Below are 13,633 nucleotides of genomic sequence, written 5' to 3'. Positions count from 1 at the left end.
CCGCTGGAGTCCCAGGGGTTTGGGCGGGGCAGGCGCATTCCAACCCTGGGCACCAGGGCTCCCAGAGATCTGGAAGGTCCGGAGTGGATAGAACACAAGATTGGGATTCTCTTGCCACTGATCTGCTCCAGTCCATTTTCCTGTGTGGGAACAAGGCATCTCTGCCCCCAGCCTGCTTTGCTGTAGGGTCTAGGAGAGAGGTCCCTGGAACTGTGCTTCAGGCACAGTGGGGGCTTTCCCATCCTTCCTGTCTTTTGAGCTGGGTTAAAGTTCCCCGGAGTTCTGAATAGAGGAACTTACCTGCTCTATTTGCATCCTCCCACTTCCCTGAGATATTGGAGCCGGAGGATCACAGCTGTGTGTGCAGTGATTTCCTCAGGGGTGACAGGGACTATGTTTGGCCCTGTATGGAAGATCGCAAAGATTAGAAACCTTTCATTTACTTCTGACATGTTTCCAACTTTGTGAGCTCTGCTCCTAGGGTGGCCTAAACACATCAGATTCCTTATTTTCCCCTGCTCTTGACTTGGGGGCCCAAATGAAGATAAGTGGGTGAAATGATCAGTGTCTGGTTTCTGGGATGAGGGCGGGAGCGGAGTGGCTTCTGTTCTGTGGAATGTTCCTGTCTCTGATCCGCTCCAGAGTTTCTTTTTTGCCTTGCTTCCCAACTTTGCTCAAACTCTCCTAACTCTGAGCTTCAGTGGAGGGATTGCTGCCCTGCTGAACAAACCCTGGGACCTTCTGAAGGCTGGGAGAGAAACCAGCCCAGGACCCCACACCATCAGGGTCAGCTTGAGACCCTAAGGGGAGGGGGATGGGATCGAGCCCCAAACCCTTCATCTCCCTTCTTTCCTTTTTCTTCAGGATGCAGTGGGCCTCGGGGGAACGAGGGAGGGGCTGGCGATCTTATTCTGTGCCTTGGGAGCTTGGACTGGGCCTGCTTCTAAGTGGTAAGGGAGGGCAGGAGGGGGGGGGGACAGCTAGGATTGTGGAATGTGATGTGGTGGTATGTCGTGGGGGTAGCCACCACTGGGGAACATGGGATAGGACCATCTGATGGAAACAACTGGAGAACTGGCTGACCCACTATCTTCCTACCCAGTGTTGGCTGCCATACTGGCCCAGGCCCAGGCCTTGGATGTGCCTGGTTGTTCACGAGGAAGCTGTTACCCAGCCACGGGAGACCTGTTGGTGGGCCGTGCAGACAGACTGACTGCCTCATCTACCTGTGGCCTGCACGGCCCCCAGCCCTACTGCATCGTTAGTCACCTACAGGTACTGATGGGGCCTGGATGGAAGGCAGCATCAGAATGGGGCTAGATCTGGTGAAGGCCTTTGATCGTAACCTTGACCCAATCCAGGATGAGAAGAAGTGCTTCTTGTGTGACTCCCGACGCCCCTTCTCTGCCCGAGATAACCCGCACAGCCATCGCATCCAGAATGTAGTTACTAGCTTTGCACCGCAGCGCCGGACAGCCTGGTGGCAATCAGAGAATGGTGAGGCTGTTGGCGTGGGTTCTGGAATGAGCAAGGCTGCGCACCTGTAGCCTCGTGGCCTTGACCTCTTTAACTTCTGCTCCAGGTATCTCCAAGGTCACCATCCAGCTGGACTTGGAGGCTGAGTTCCATTTCACACACCTCATTATGACCTTCAAGGTGCCTGCATGTTTGGGAGCCTAGCTAAATTACCCCCTTAGCTCCCCATTACCTACCCGTCTCCTGCTGATCCTCCCCACACCCCCTATTTTTCAACCCCAATCTCTCTGAGTTCATAATGTGAATGGTACATGCCTTCCCATAAACCATTCATCTCCAGATCTTTGCACACACAGTTTTTCTGCCCCAATCCTGAATCACAGCCCACCCAATAGAGATGTCTTCCTTCCTGGGACATTGTTTGGTTTCTATGATCACCCTTACCTCTCTGTGAGAAATCTGAAGGGTCATCTCAGGCTGAACATGGATCTCAATAGCCTGGTACTTTCTGATGAGCCATGTCCCCGCCCCCCTCCCCTTCCTCCGTCACTTAGACTTTTCGCCCTGCTGCCATGCTGGTGGAACGTTCTGCAGACTTCGGCCGTACCTGGCATGTGTACAGATATTTTTCCTATGACTGTGGGGCTGATTTCCCAGGAATCCCACTGGCACCCCCACGGCACTGGGATGATGTTGTGTGTGAGTCCCGCTACTCAGAAATTGAACCATCTACGGAAGGCGAGGTGAGGACTAGAATCTGCCCTGAGTCCAGAAAGCAGGCCGGGGAGGGCTGTGTGAGGTAGAGAGGGGGAAATAATGTACTTAAGGCAAGGTTTCTGTGGACTTCCTCCCTCCCTAGGTCATCTATCGGGTGTTGGACCCAGCCATTCCTATCCCAGATCCCTACAGCTCACGGATTCAGAGTGAGTATATCATCCTTTGCATCTGGCACCATCCCCAGTGTCCCCACTGGGGCCCCAGTGACTATTTTAGGTGCTTGCTAGGGCGGGTGCCAAGCTCAGTTTAGCAGGAGACAGGAGGCCTCTCAAGGTCACCTTGGCAGCTGCAGCCCCTGTGTGGGTATCAACCAGGGCTTGCCTGGTTAACTGAACTCACCCCTCACCCCTCTCCCCTCAGATCTGTTGAAGATCACCAACCTCCGGGTGAACCTGACTCGGCTTCATACACTCGGGGACAATCTACTAGACCCAAGAAGGGAGATCCGAGAGAAATACTATTATGCTCTCTATGAGCTGGTTGTACGTGGCAACTGCTTCTGCTATGGGCATGCTTCACAGTGTGCTCCTGCCCCAGGGGCACCGACCCACGCCGAGGGCATGGTGAGAAGGGTTCAGATGGGTGGGATAGGGATCAGGGCAGGGACAGGCGTGGCTGGGTAGTGCTGACCTCCTGCCCGCTCATTTCCTTAGGTGCACGGGGCCTGCATCTGCAAACATAACACGCGTGGCCTCAACTGTGAGCAGTGCCAAGATTTCTATCATGACCTGCCCTGGCGGCCAGCTGAGGATGGCTACAGTCATGCCTGCAGAAGTAAGATTCTGGCTTCCATCGCATCCAACTTTTAGCGCCTGTCAGGTTTTGGGCAGCCCTTAGAGCTATTTGGTTAATCCCTTAACACTACTTCAGGCTGGGTCCAATGGGTATCCAGGGAGTTGGAGGTGTGACTCACTTGGTAGAGTGCTAGCCAATGAGAGAAAGCATCAGGTACTGAATTTGCATCTCAGCCTCAGACCAAAAAAAGAAAAGGAACAAAGAGGGGCTGGGAAGGTGGCTTAGTGGTAGAGTGCTTGCCTACCATGCATGAAGTCCTGGGTTCGATTCCCCAGGATCATATAAACAGGAAAAAGCTGGAGCCGGGCACTGGTGGCTACTCAGGAGGCTGAGATTTGAGGATCAAGGGTCAAAGCCAGCCAGGCCAGGAAAGGCTGTGAGACTCTTGTCTCCAATTAACTATCAGAAAACCAAAGTGGCACTGTGGTTCAAGTGGTAGAGCACTCGCCTTGAGCAAAAGCAGCTCAGGGACAGTGCCCAGGCCCTGAGTTCAAGATCTATGACCAGCAAAAAGAAAAGAAAGAAAGAAAAGAAAAAGCCTGAAGTGGCACCACTCGGTGGTTCAACTGGTAGAGTGCTAGCCTTGAAACTCAGAGTCAGTGCCTAGGCCCGCGGACTGGCAGGGAAAAAAAAGTCACACACAAATTCTGGTCAGTGGGAAGACTCTAAAGCAACACTAGGCCTCCCCACACCCCTTACCCTCAAGACCTGGTCTGTGCCTCAAATACCCTCTGCTTACCCCATAGAATGTGAGTGCCATGGGCACAGCCACAGCTGTCACTTCGACATGGCCATGTACCTGGCATCTGGCAATGTAAGTGGAGGTGTGTGTGATGAATGTCAACATCACACGGCTGGACACCATTGTGAAGTCTGCCGGCCCTTCTTCTACCGGGACCCAACCAAGGACCTACGCGATCCAGCTGTGTGCCGCCGTAAGGCTGGGGCTAGGGGGTTGTTAAGGAGGGCAGAACAGCTGGACTGGAGCCAGAAATTGGGAAGTCATGGTGCTATTCAGGTTGCCTAGAACTGATGTGGTGGGAGTTTGGGAATTAGACTGGGAATGGAGAAGATTGATGCTTATTAGAGGGACTTTATGCCTCTTATTTGTTTTTCCCCTGTGTCTTTTAGCCTGTGATTGTGACCCTATGGGTTCCCAAGATGGTGGTCGCTGCGATTCCCATGACGATCCCACCCTAGGACTGGTATCAGGCCAATGTCGCTGCAAAGAACACGTGATGGGTACTCGTTGCCAGCAGTGCCGTGATGGCTTCTTCGGGCTCAGTGCCAGTGACCCTCAAGGCTGCCAGCGTATGTGCCTCTTGGGCTGACCTTTAACCCCTGACCTTTTCACTACTGTTAACTACACCTGAATCTGAACATTGCCTTAGCTACCCAAAGTGTTCAAGGGTCTTTTTTTTTCATGCAGGTTGTCAATGTAATGCACGGGGCACGGTGTCTGGGACTACCCCTTGTGACCCCCATAGTGGAACCTGTTTCTGCAAACGTCTAGTGACTGGACATGGCTGTGACCATTGCCTGGTATGACTGGAGGGAACTGGGGTCTAGGATCCTGAAAATGTTCTCTGATCTGAACCCATGGGGTTTTTTTTTCAGAGGGTGGGGAGGGGCGGTGGAGCAATGCCCATACTCCAATGTGAAGGGGTGCTGAAAATTAAAAAGCCCAGCCTTGGCTGATTAACAAGGGTTGAAGACCAGTGGTTTGGGAGACAGAAGCAGGGAATATGGTTGGATTCCCCGTTGGGAAGAAGAGGGGGCGGGGACAGGAGTGGGGGTGGGGAGGTCTATTTCTGACCCTTAGCAATCCCTTTCCTTTAGCCTGGCCACTGGGGCTTGAGCCATGATCTGCTGGGCTGCCGCCCTTGTGACTGCGATGTGGGTGGTGCCTTGGATCCTCAGTAAGTACTCTATAGGGGTGCTGGGGAGCCAGGCAGGGGACAGAAGAGGGGGTTCTTCTTGAGTAATCACAGTATCCTTCAGATGTGATGAAGCCACCGGTCAGTGCCGCTGCCGCCAGCACATGATTGGGCGACGCTGTGAACAAGTACAGCCTGGGTACTTCCGGCCCTTTCTGGACCACTTAACTTGGGAGGCTGAAGATGCCCGAGGGCAGGTAAATGTGCCCGAGAGAAATGAGATAGGGATGTCTGAGAGGCTGGATGATGGGTAGGGCCTGGAGTGAGCTATACAGCGTTGGGTGAGATCTTGGCAGAACTGGGCTGGTTATGGCAGAAGAGATGGTGTCTTACCTGAACCTCTATCCCTGGTCGCATGATCTTCCCAGGGGCTTGATGTGGTGGAGCGCCTGATGACCAGCCAGGGGACTCCATCTTGGACTGGCCCAGGTTTTGTGCGGCTGCGGGAAGGTCAAGTGTTAGAGTTCCTGGTGACCTCTTTGCCGAAGGCCATGGACTATGACATTCTGCTACGCTTGGAGCCTCAGGTCAGCCCCTAGGAATTGTGACCTGGAGTGAAATCTCTGGCTGTGGAAGCAGCTCCTGGTTCATCTTCTTTTCTCAGGTCCCTGAGCAATGGGCAGAGATTGAGTTGATGGTGCAGCGGCCAGGGCCTGTGTCTGCCCATAGCCCATGTGGGCATGTGCTGCCTAAGGATGATCGTATCCAAGGGACTCTGCAACCAAACACCAGGTAAAGGCACTGATGGTTGTCATGATGAAGGGTTGCAGGGCCTAGTCTAGCCAGGCACCTGTAAGATCCCACTGCTTATTAATCTATTCTTTCCTTCAAGTACCTCTTCCTGGATCAGGATCCTAGCTCAAGTTGTACAGCATTAGCCCTGGCTTAGATCCTTAGTACTTGGGGGGGGGGGGGGGGCGCGGTGCAGGGGACAAGGAAAAGGAGGAAGCCAGATACTAATGGCTCACACCTGCCATCCTAGCTACAAAGGAGACTGAGATCTGAGGCTCCCAGTTCAAAACCAGCCCTGGCAGGAAATCCTGTGGAGACTCTTTATCTCCAGTTAACCACTAAAAAGCTAGAAGTAGAGCTGTGGCTAAATGGGTTAAACATAAGCTTGGAGCATAAAAGCTCAGGAACCATACCCAGTTCCTGAGTTCAAGACCTAGGACTGACAAAAACAAACAGAAACATCCTTGGTAAGCCTTTTTTGCTAAGCTGTGTTCAATATGGTTTATGGTCACAGGAAGGAAGGAAGCAAAACAAAGCCTGCTCTCTCAGGGGTCTAAGGTTAAGAGGCCAAAGCAAGAATTAATGGAAAGCAGACATTGTCACTACAGGAAGCAGGGTGGGGGAGGGAGGTGTGGGTAACATCAGAAGATTCTGAACAGGGATTTGACTGGTTAGGTTAATCTTTTGAACACAAGGGACAAGGGAACACTTTAGAGGATCTATAGTGGAGCTGACCCTCCCCCCCAAAAGGCTAAGGGTATGGCTCAAGGGGTAGCCTAGCAAGCACAAGGCATTGATATCGAACCCTAATGTTTTCAAAAAAGAAAGAAAGAACTGGGCTTACACCTGGAATCCAAGCTACTCAGGAGGCTGAGATATGAGGGTCACAGTTCAAAGCCAGCCCAGGCTGGCTAACTCTTATCTCCAGTGAACCACCAGAAAACCAAAAGTGGCCCTGTGGATCCAAGTGGTAGAGTGCTAGCCTTGAGTGAAAGAACTCAGGAACAGAGTGCCCAGACCCTGAGCTTAAGCCCCACAGCTGCCAAAATTAAAAGAGAAAAAGAGACAGAGACAGAGAGACAGAGACTAAAAAAAAGAAAAAAGGAAAAGAAAGGAAAGGAAAAGAAAAATGAAAGAACTGGAAAGTTCCCATGTCAGTCTGTATGCTTCTAGTGATACTGGTCTTCACAGGGCGTATGATTCCAGAAACACATTATGCTAATATTCTGAGACAGATTCTCTGTAAGATACCCAGCAGCTTCTCTGTTGGCCTAGTGCCACTCCGCCCAGCCTGAATCAAGCAATAGTCTCTGCCTTGGCTAATTGGTTGCTCTGAGTAGGGTATAATAGACCCAGGATGATGGGCATAGGGACTCTGTATAACACCCACCTGCCCCTTACCCCCCACCCCATGCCAGGTACATGATGCTTCCCAGACCTGTCTGCCTTGAGCCTGGCATCTCCTATAAGCTGCATCTAAAGCTGGTGCGAACAGGAGGAAGTACCCAGCCTGCGATCTACTCTGGACCTGACCTGCTTGTTGATTCGGTGAACAATACCCTCCAATAAAAAATGGCAGAGACTAGGATCCTGGCAGGAAGGGGTCAATGGAAAAGGGGGCATGCCACGTGCTGGTGGCTCATGTTTGTCATCCTAGCTACCTCAGGAAGCTGAGATCTGAGGATCATAGCTCAAAGCCAGCTTGGGCAGGAAAGTCTATGAGACTCCTAACTCCAATGAGACACCAGAAAACCAGAAGTGAGGCTGTGGCTAAAGTGGTAGAACACTAGCCTTGAGTGAAAGAGCTTAGGGAGCTGGGCACTAGTTGCTCACGCCTATGATCCTAGCTACTCAGGAGACAGAGATCTGAGGATTTTAGTTCAAAGCCAGCCCAGGCAGGAAAGTCTGTGAGACTCTTATCCCCTATAAATCACTCAGAAAACAGGAAGTGGTGCTGTGGCTCAAGTGGTAGAGTGCTAGTCTTAAGCAGAAGAGCTGAGGGACAGTGCCCAGGCCCAGAATTCAAGCCCCACAATCGACAAAAAGAAAAAAAGAAAAATGTAAAAAAAAGAAAGAGGGCTGGGAATGTGGCTTTTAGTGGCAGAGTGTTTGCCTAGCATGCAGGAAAGCCCTGGCTTCAATTCCACAGTACCATATACACAGAAGAAGCCAGAAGTGGTGCTGTGGCTCAAGTGGTAGAGCGCTAGCCTGGAGCAAAAGAAGCTCAAGGACAGTGCCCAGGCCCTGAGTTCAAGCTCTAGGACTGGCAAAAAAAAAAAAAAAAAAAAAAAAAAGGAAAGAAAGAGAAAAGGAAGGAAGGAAGGAAGGAAGGCAGGCAGGCAGACCCATGATAGGGCCAAGACCAAGTACTCTGGCAGTATCAATGTATTTCCCTCTTTGAGCTGCACTGTTCCTTGTTCATCCATCTAGTTGGTGCTACTGCCCCGCGTCCTGGTGCTAGAGATGTTTAGTGCAGGGGATGCTGTTGCTCTGGAGCGCCGTGCCACCTTTGAACACTATCGCTGCCATGAGGAAGGTCTGCTGCCCAGCAAGAATCCACCCTCGGAGGCCTGTGGCCCTCTTCTCATCAGCCTGTCCACTCTCATCTACAATGGCGCATTGCGTGAGTACTTCTGATGTGGATTGGCTGGGCAGAGAGGTGGAGGCTCAGGCTGATTTGGTTTCCTTTCATTCCTACAGCGTGTCAGTGTGACCCTCAAGGCTCACTGAGTTCTGAGTGCAACCCTCATGGTGGCCAATGCCTGTGTAAACCTGGAGTGGTTGGGCGCCGCTGTGATCTCTGTGCCACTGGCTACTATGGCTTTGGCCCTACAGGATGTCAAGGTATTTGCTTCTTCCTGACTTCTGGCCTCTTCCTTCCTTCTTTCCTTCCTTCCTTCCTTCCTTCCTTCCTTCCTTCCTTCCTTCCTTCCTTCCTTCCTTCCTTCCTTCCGTCCTTTCTCTCTCTCTCTCTTTCTTTCTTTTCTTTCATTGGTCATGGGGCTTGAACTCTGGGCTTGGGCACTGCCCCTGAGCTCTTCAGCTTAAGGCGAGCACTCTACCACTTGAGCCACAGTGCCACTTCCGATTTTCTGGTGGTTCATTGGAGATAAGAGTCTTACAGACTTTCCAGCCCTGGGCTGGCTTTGAACCACGATTCTCAGATCTCAGCCTCCTAAATAGCTAGAATGACAGGCGTGAGCCACTGGCACTGGCTCTAAATTTCTTCTTCTACCCCTAGCCTGTCAGTGCAGCCCTGAGGGGGCACTCAGTGGTTTATGTGAAGGAACTAGTGGACAATGTCCCTGCCGAACGGGTGCCTTTGGACTTCGCTGTGATCGCTGCCAACGTGGCCAGTGGGGATTTCCTAGTTGCCGGCCCTGTGTCTGCAATGGGCATGCGGACGAATGCGATTCTCACACGGGCGTTTGCCTGAGCTGTCGTGATCACACTGGGGGTGAACACTGTGAAAGGTGAGCTTAGAGCAGCTTTGAGTGGGTTGATGGTTGGCCAGGCTGCCCGGGGATGCTTAGAACTCTTCCCTTTCTTCCCCTATAGGTGCCTTGCTGGTTTCCATGGAGACCCACGGCTGCCGTATGGCAATCAGTGTCGACCCTGTCCTTGTCCTGAAGGCCCTGGGAGCCAACGACACTTTGCCACATCTTGTCACCGGGATGGATACTCTCAGCAGATCGTGTGCCATTGCCGGGCAGGCTACACGGGTGAGTGGTTTATGGGGAGTGGGGGGCAGGGAGGCAGGCACTGAGATCAAGCTGAGCTGGCTGAGGTGAATACTTATGGCTTTCTCTTGATCATGGGCAGGGCCACGGTGTGAAACTTGCGCCCCTGGGCACTTTGGGGACCCCTCAAAGCCAGGTGGTAGGTGCCAACTGTGTGAATGCAGTGGGAATATTGATCCCAAGGACCCTGAGGCCTGTGACCCCCGCACGGGGCAATGCTTACGTTGCTTATACCACACGGAAGGCCCTGGCTGTGCTATCTGCAAGCCTGGCTTCCATGGGCAAGCTGCTCAACAGAGCTGCCATCGTGAGTATGGATACAGGATGGGATGGCTGGGGGGTGGGGGGGCTCCACCGACTGGGCTCTTGACTGTTGTCCTCATCTTTGTTGGCATAGGTTGCACCTGCAATCTGCTGGGCACAAGTTCCCAGCACTGCCCATCGGTTGACCGGTGCCACTGTGATCCAAACAGTGGGCAGTGCCCGTGTCTCCCCAATGTCCAGGGCCTTAGCTGTGACCGTTGTGCCCCCAACTTTTGGAATCTCACCAGTGGCCGTGGCTGCCAACCTTGTGCTTGCCACCCAACCCGGGCTAGAGGCCCCAGCTGTAATGAGGTATGGAATCCTGTAGCTCTCTGGATAGATGGTTGCCTAGCTGTCTGCTTCATTTTGAGAACTCAGTCTGAACCTTGGCTCTGTTCTCACTCTAGTTCACAGGGCAGTGCCACTGTCGTGCTGGCTTTGGTGGGCGGACTTGTTCTGAGTGCCAAGAGCTCCACTGGGGAGACCCTGGCTTGCAGTGCCGCGGTGAGGCAGCTGGGGAGACCGGGGTGGATGGAGGAGATTTGTTAGGAGGTCCCCAAGAGGCCCAAACTCTACAGTGTATGTCCTTTCCTGCAGCTTGTGATTGTGACCCTCGTGGAATAGACACTCCTCAGTGCCACCGAGCCACAGGCCACTGTAGCTGCCGCCCGGGTGTGTCTGGTGTGCGTTGTGATCAGTGTGCCCGAGGATTCTCCGGTGTCTTTCCTGCCTGCTACCCTTGCCATACGTGCTTTGGGGATTGGGACCGTGTGGTGCAAGACTTGTCTGCTCGTACCCGGCGCTTGGAGCAATGGGCCCAGGAGTTGCAACAGACGGGTGTGCTTGGTGCCTTTGAGAGCAACTTTCTGAAACTGCAAGAGAAGTTGGGCATGGTGCAGACCATCGTGGGTGCCCGCAATACCTCAGCTGCCTCCACGATGAAGTTGGTGGAGGCCACAGAGGAGCTGCGGTATGGAGGGGCCAGAAGAAACCTGATGGGATGGGGAACGGGCCCAATGGATGGAGGCTGCAGTCTCTCTAAACCTGCTCTCCCCTACTGATACAGGCGTGAAATCGGAAAGGCCACGGAGCACCTGACTCAGCTAGAGGCAGGACTGACAGACATACAGGATGAGAACTTCAATGCTAACCACGCACTCAGTGGTCTGGAGCGAGATGGGCTTGCACTAAATCTCACACTGAAGCAGCTTGATCAGCATCTGGACCTGCTCAAGCATTCAAATTTCCTTGGTAAGTGGTTGGCTACATAGGCAGGCAGATGGGCCCATGTTGATCTTCGGCTGACCATAGACCTCTGCCCCAACATTTAGGTGCCTTTGATAGCATCCGCCATGCCCACAGCCAGTCGGCAGAGGCAGAACGTCGTGCCAATACCTCTGCCCTGGCGGTACCCAGTCCTGTGAGCAACTCAGCAGATCTCCGGCGTCGCACTGAAAGGCTGATGGAAACTCAGAGGAAAGACTTTAATCGCAAACATCTGGCGAACCAGCAGGCACTGGGCAAGCTTTCAACCCATACTCAAGGCCTGAGTCTGACAGGCATAAATGAATTGGTGAGCTACAAGAGTGGGGTGGGATGGGGAGATGTGGGATGGTATTCTCACAGAGCTCTGACTTGTTCTGGGCCTGGCAGGTGTGTGGGGCCCCAGGGGATGCCCCGTGTGCTTCCAGCCCTTGTGGTGGTGCCGGCTGTCGGGATGAAGATGGGCAGCCCCGCTGTGGAGGCCTTGGCTGTAGTGGAGCAGCAGCCACAGCAGATCTAGCCCTAAGCCGGGCCCGGCATACACAAGCAGAGCTACAGCGGGCATTGGTAGACGGTGGAGGCATCCTCAGCCAAGTGGCTGAGACTCGTCGGCAGGCAGGCGAGGCCCAGCAGCGGGCCCAGGCAGCCTTGGACAAGGCTAATGCTACCAGAGGACAAGTGGAGCAGGCCAATCAGCAGCTTCGAGAACTCATCCAGAGTGTGAAGGACTTCCTCAGCCGTGAGCCTCCCACGTGGCCCCGGGGCCATGTGATTATTTCTCCTGTGTCTGTGTGTCTCTCCATTTCAGGACCTACAGTGGCTGAGCCCTGAGTCCTTGCTCCTATGTGACTCCTCTAACTTGTGTCTCTCACTTTGTGTCCCTTGTTATAATTTCCATCCCTATAGTGTATCCATATACCTATTAACAAACGCCTATCCCATGTCCTCCACCCCTCATGATGATTGTCCCCATACTCATGCTGGAGAATCTATCCTTAAGTTCTTTAACCTGTGTCCCCGATAGAGGAGGGGGCTGATCCTGATAGCATTGAGATGGTGGCCACACGGGTGCTGGAGCTGTCCATCCCAGCCTCACCTGAGCAGATCCAGAACCTGGCGAGTGCAATTGCAGAGCGAGTCCGAAGCTTGGCAGATGTGGACACCATCCTAGCACGGACGATGGGGGATGTGCGTCGGGCTGAGCAGCTACTTCAGGATGCACAGCGGGCAAGGTATGACCCAATCCAACCCTTACCCCTATCCTTGACAGCTGCCTGATCCTGATCTACAGGCTCTGATTCTCTCTTTTCTTCAGGAGCCGGGCTGAGAGTGAGAAACAGAAGGCAGAGATGGTACAGGTGGCACTGGAGGAGGCCCAGCGGGCACAGGGTGCTGCACAGGGGGCTATCCGAGCAGCAATGGTTGACACACAGGACACAGAGCAGACCCTGAACCAGGTGTGGTCTCTGTAGGACATCAGTGGGACAAGGTTATGGGCATGCCCATAGATCTGTTTAACCCTGGACTCATCCATGGCAGGTACAAGAGAAGATGGCTGGTGCTGAGCAGGCCCTTGGCTCTGCAGGTGAGCGGGCCCGGCAATTGGATGCTCTTTTGGAGGCTCTGAAACTGAAACGGGCAGCAAATAGCCTGGCAGCTTCTACTGCTGAAGAAACAGCAGATAGTGCCCAGAGCCGTGCCCGCGAGGCTGAGCAGGTAAGCTTGAGAGACAGCTGAAGGAGGTAATCATGGTTGAGTCTCTGCTGGGCTAGCATACTGACCCTGATCTCCACTTGCATAGCTACTGCAGGGAACAGTTGGCGACCAATACCAAACGGTAAGAACGCTGGCTGAACGCAAGGCCCAGGGTGTGCTGGCTGCGCAGAAGAGGGCAGAACGTCTGCGGGATGAGGCTCGCAACCTGTTACAGGAGGCTCAAGACAAGCTACGGAAGCTACAGGGTGAGAGGACTGTTTGGAGCAGAAGCCAGGAGGGGTGGGGATTATGGGAGAAGGACCCCCCCTGAAACTGATACTTGGCTCCTCCTAGAACTGGAGGGTGCCTATGAGGAAAACGAACGCGCACTGGAGGGGAAAGCAGCTCAGCTGGATGGTCTGGAAACCAAGATGCGCAGCGTGCTTCAAGCCATCAACCTGCAGGTGCAGATCTACAACACCTGCCAGTAACCCCTGCTCCAGGGCCTTCCCCCAAAGTCCCCAGCACTGCTGCGCACGCGCGTTGCCTACCCACATAGGAATGAGCCTGGCAGGGCTGGCAATAAACCAGTGTGAACCTCCACTATGTTGTCGGTCCTCTTTAATTTGGAACGTGTGCGTGTGCGTGTGCGTGTGTGTGTGATGAATGTCTCCGCTTCCAGACCTGGCCGGCCATCCTTGCCACCCACAGTACTAATAGCTCCAGCTAAGGCTCCAGCACCGGAAGTGCTCTTCTTCAGGGCTTGGGCCCGCCCAGGAGCTGTCCATCAACGCCAGCCCGCTCCCACCGGAAGTGCGTCACCAGCCCAGCGCTCGGCCTCCCCTCCGCCGTAACTAGAAGTGGAAACAAAACAAGCGGCTGTGGCGGCGGCGACGGCGGCGGCGGCAGCGGCGG

At 53.7% G+C, this 13,633-nt stretch overlaps 1 protein-coding gene across 1 annotated transcript; it reads left to right on the top strand.

Moving 5' to 3' along the window:
* Positions 1–685: 685 nt before the first annotated feature.
* LOC138824068 (laminin subunit beta-2) lies at positions 686–13,321 on the top strand. The gene is made up of 33 exons (XM_070017752.1): positions 686–786; positions 865–950; positions 1,103–1,275; positions 1,362–1,497; positions 1,583–1,656; positions 2,031–2,219; positions 2,336–2,399; positions 2,614–2,816; positions 2,907–3,027; positions 3,795–3,983; positions 4,180–4,359; positions 4,478–4,590; positions 4,888–4,967; positions 5,050–5,182; positions 5,354–5,512; positions 5,590–5,717; positions 7,136–7,265; positions 8,148–8,340; positions 8,418–8,561; positions 8,959–9,190; positions 9,276–9,439; positions 9,540–9,764; positions 9,855–10,072; positions 10,168–10,264; positions 10,358–10,730; positions 10,827–11,011; positions 11,092–11,333; positions 11,414–11,762; positions 12,048–12,255; positions 12,339–12,480; positions 12,563–12,739; positions 12,825–12,984; positions 13,073–13,321. Exons 2-33 carry the CDS (start codon positions 866–868, stop codon positions 13,207–13,209), a joined length of 5,403 nt encoding a protein of 1,800 aa, XP_069873853.1. The 5' UTR covers positions 686–786; position 865; the 3' UTR covers positions 13,210–13,321.
* The last annotated feature ends 312 nt before the right edge of the window (positions 13,322–13,633 follow it).

This window comes from Dipodomys merriami, unplaced genomic scaffold (genome assembly GCF_024711535.1).
Source record: "Dipodomys merriami isolate MVZ:Mamm:240054 unplaced genomic scaffold, mDipMer1.0.p SCAF_125, whole genome shotgun sequence".
NCBI classification, from domain to species: Eukaryota; Metazoa; Chordata; class Mammalia; order Rodentia; family Heteromyidae; genus Dipodomys; species Dipodomys merriami.
The sequence above is the reverse complement of the archived record's forward strand: the minus strand, read 5'-3'. Positions and strand labels throughout refer to the sequence as shown.